We start from the raw sequence: 2,133 nt of genomic DNA on the forward strand, positions 1-2,133 counted from the left end.
AAGCTTGAAGATTTCTGAATCGAACCAAGAGCAAGACCAGTTGACCACGAGCTCGAGACTTCAATTGAAAACCCAGAAATTCATGATAGAGTAAGAGACAGATCGATGTTGGCATCAACTAAATGGGAAAGTCGTTTTCAACGAGAATCATAGTTCAGCCCCTAAGTAACTTTCGACTTTCGTTTAACCAAATCTCACCTTCCAACCATGTCAGACCCAAAACCCAGACTAGTCTGTTGCATCGGTGACGTCCACGGCTTCCACACCAAGCTCCAAAATCTCTTGTCCAATCTCGAAATCTCCATTCCTTCGTCAGACTTCGCCACCGCCCTTGTCATCTTCCTTGGTGAGTACTGCGGTCGCGGCCCAGACACCAACGAAGTCCTTGACTTCTTCGTCGTCCTCCCCTCCATATACCCACGTCAGAGAGACGTCTTCATCGCCGGAAACCACGACTTAGCCTTCGCCGCCTTCTTGAGAGTCCTGCCTCCGCCGCCGGATGGGTCCGAGTTCGAGGACAGTGAAGAGACCAGACACCAACGAAGGAAACCACAAACGAAGAGACCAGACACCAACGAAGTCCTTGACTTCTTCGTCGTTCTCCCCTCCATATACAGACGTCAGAGAGACGTCTTCATCACCGGAAACCACGACTTAGACGTCAGAGAGACGTCTTTAATGTGCCGCGGCTAATTATCCATGGATATTCATTACGCTTTGTGGGTCGGACCCACCTATCTGCCACGTGACAATAAACATTTAATGTGCTGCGACTAATTAGCCGCAGATATTCATTATGCTTTGTGGGTTGGGCCCACCTATCTGCCACGTGAGCCTTGCCAAATATAGGTTCAAACAAAGAGTTACATTTAAAAAACTGGTGCACTCGAATGTTTGCTTTCTGCTCTTTGGAGGCCTTCTACGTGAAAGAGTTCTCATTGTTTTTAGGGAAAATGATCATTTACCCGATTTTAGGCTAAAAATTGTCCACTTGCTCCACCAACTGTTTTTTAACCCCATTTACCCAAAACACTCTAAGGGATTATTTCCCCTTTACCCAATTAATTCTTTTTTCTTTTTTTTTGAGACTTTTTTGCTCTCTCCTTCTTTCTCACTTAGAGAGAGAAGTCACCTTCCACCTTGCTGTGCTCCGGTGACCAGTGGCCGGTGCGGTCTCCGGCGACCGGCGACCGGCGACCTGACTCCGGTGAACTGTGACCGGATTCCGGGAACCGGTAACCGGAATCCGGCGACCAATGACTGGAATCCGGAATCCGACGACCGGACTCCGGCGAACTGTGACCGGATTCCGGGAACCGGTAACCGAAATCCGGCGACCGATGACTGGAATCCGGAATCCGGCTATTATTGCCCCCCAGTAATCATATTATTGCCTCCCAAAAATCATATTATTGTCATCCAGTGAATTGTATGAACTCCCAAAACCAAAATGAATACACTACAGGAACAATTGATCAATTTATAATCATATTACTGCCCCCCAGTAATCATATTATTGCCCCCCAATACAAAGTCCAATGTTTCTACTGCCTCCCAATAGACCACCAAAAATGCACCTTTTTGTAGGATTCACAAATAATTTGACTTTAATACACAGAAAACAACAAGTAACTTATCAAAACACCACACTATAGTGATCCCTTTCCCTCATATCAAAGTCTACTGGGGGCCAATAATATGTCTACTGCCCCCAGTAGACCATCAAACAAACCCCACAGTTACATTGCAATTCCTTCCTCATTCCCGGGGTTCACAATGTACCAAAAAAAAAATTGATCTGGGCACCAGATCAGAATGACTGGGGACGAATCGGACCGGCAAATCTTGAACTCGATATCGGACAGGCAGGTCTTCAAGCTTTGGGCCAACGAGCTCGTCTCCTGCGGCTTCTTCCTCCACCACACCTCCGTCGACCTCAACCTCAACCACCTTGAGTCTTCGTCGCCGTCGGGTTACCCAAGGAAGACCCAGCCAAGATTCAGATCGAGAAACAGATCTGAGTTGTCCTAAAATCCGCAGGAAAGGTTTCGTCACCGTCATCGGCTTGCCGGGCAACGACTTCTGCAGTGAAGTCTTCACCGCCTTGGATCAGATTCTTGGGCTCCGACGTTC

At 47.6% G+C, this 2,133-nt stretch overlaps 1 protein-coding gene across 1 annotated transcript; it reads left to right on the forward strand.

Annotated features, from left to right (window-relative positions):
- Window positions 1-207: 207 nt before the first annotated feature.
- LOC112184826 (tyrosine-protein phosphatase RLPH2-like) lies at window positions 208-693 on the forward strand. Its single transcript, XM_024323061.1, has one exon. The coding sequence runs from the start codon at window positions 208-210 to the stop codon at window positions 691-693; it is 486 nt and encodes a 161-aa protein (XP_024178829.1).
- Window positions 694-2,133: the final 1,440 nt, after the last annotated feature.

The sequence above is a fragment of the Rosa chinensis genome, chromosome 2 (assembly GCF_002994745.2).
Source record: "Rosa chinensis cultivar Old Blush chromosome 2, RchiOBHm-V2, whole genome shotgun sequence".
Lineage (NCBI taxonomy): Eukaryota > Viridiplantae > Streptophyta > Magnoliopsida > Rosales > Rosaceae > Rosa > Rosa chinensis.

Excerpts from the sequence above, each read along its gene's own strand:
- LOC112184826 (XM_024323061.1), top strand. The coding sequence starts at position 208 with ATGTCAGACCCAAAACCCAGACTAGTCTGTTGCATCGGTGACGTCCAC.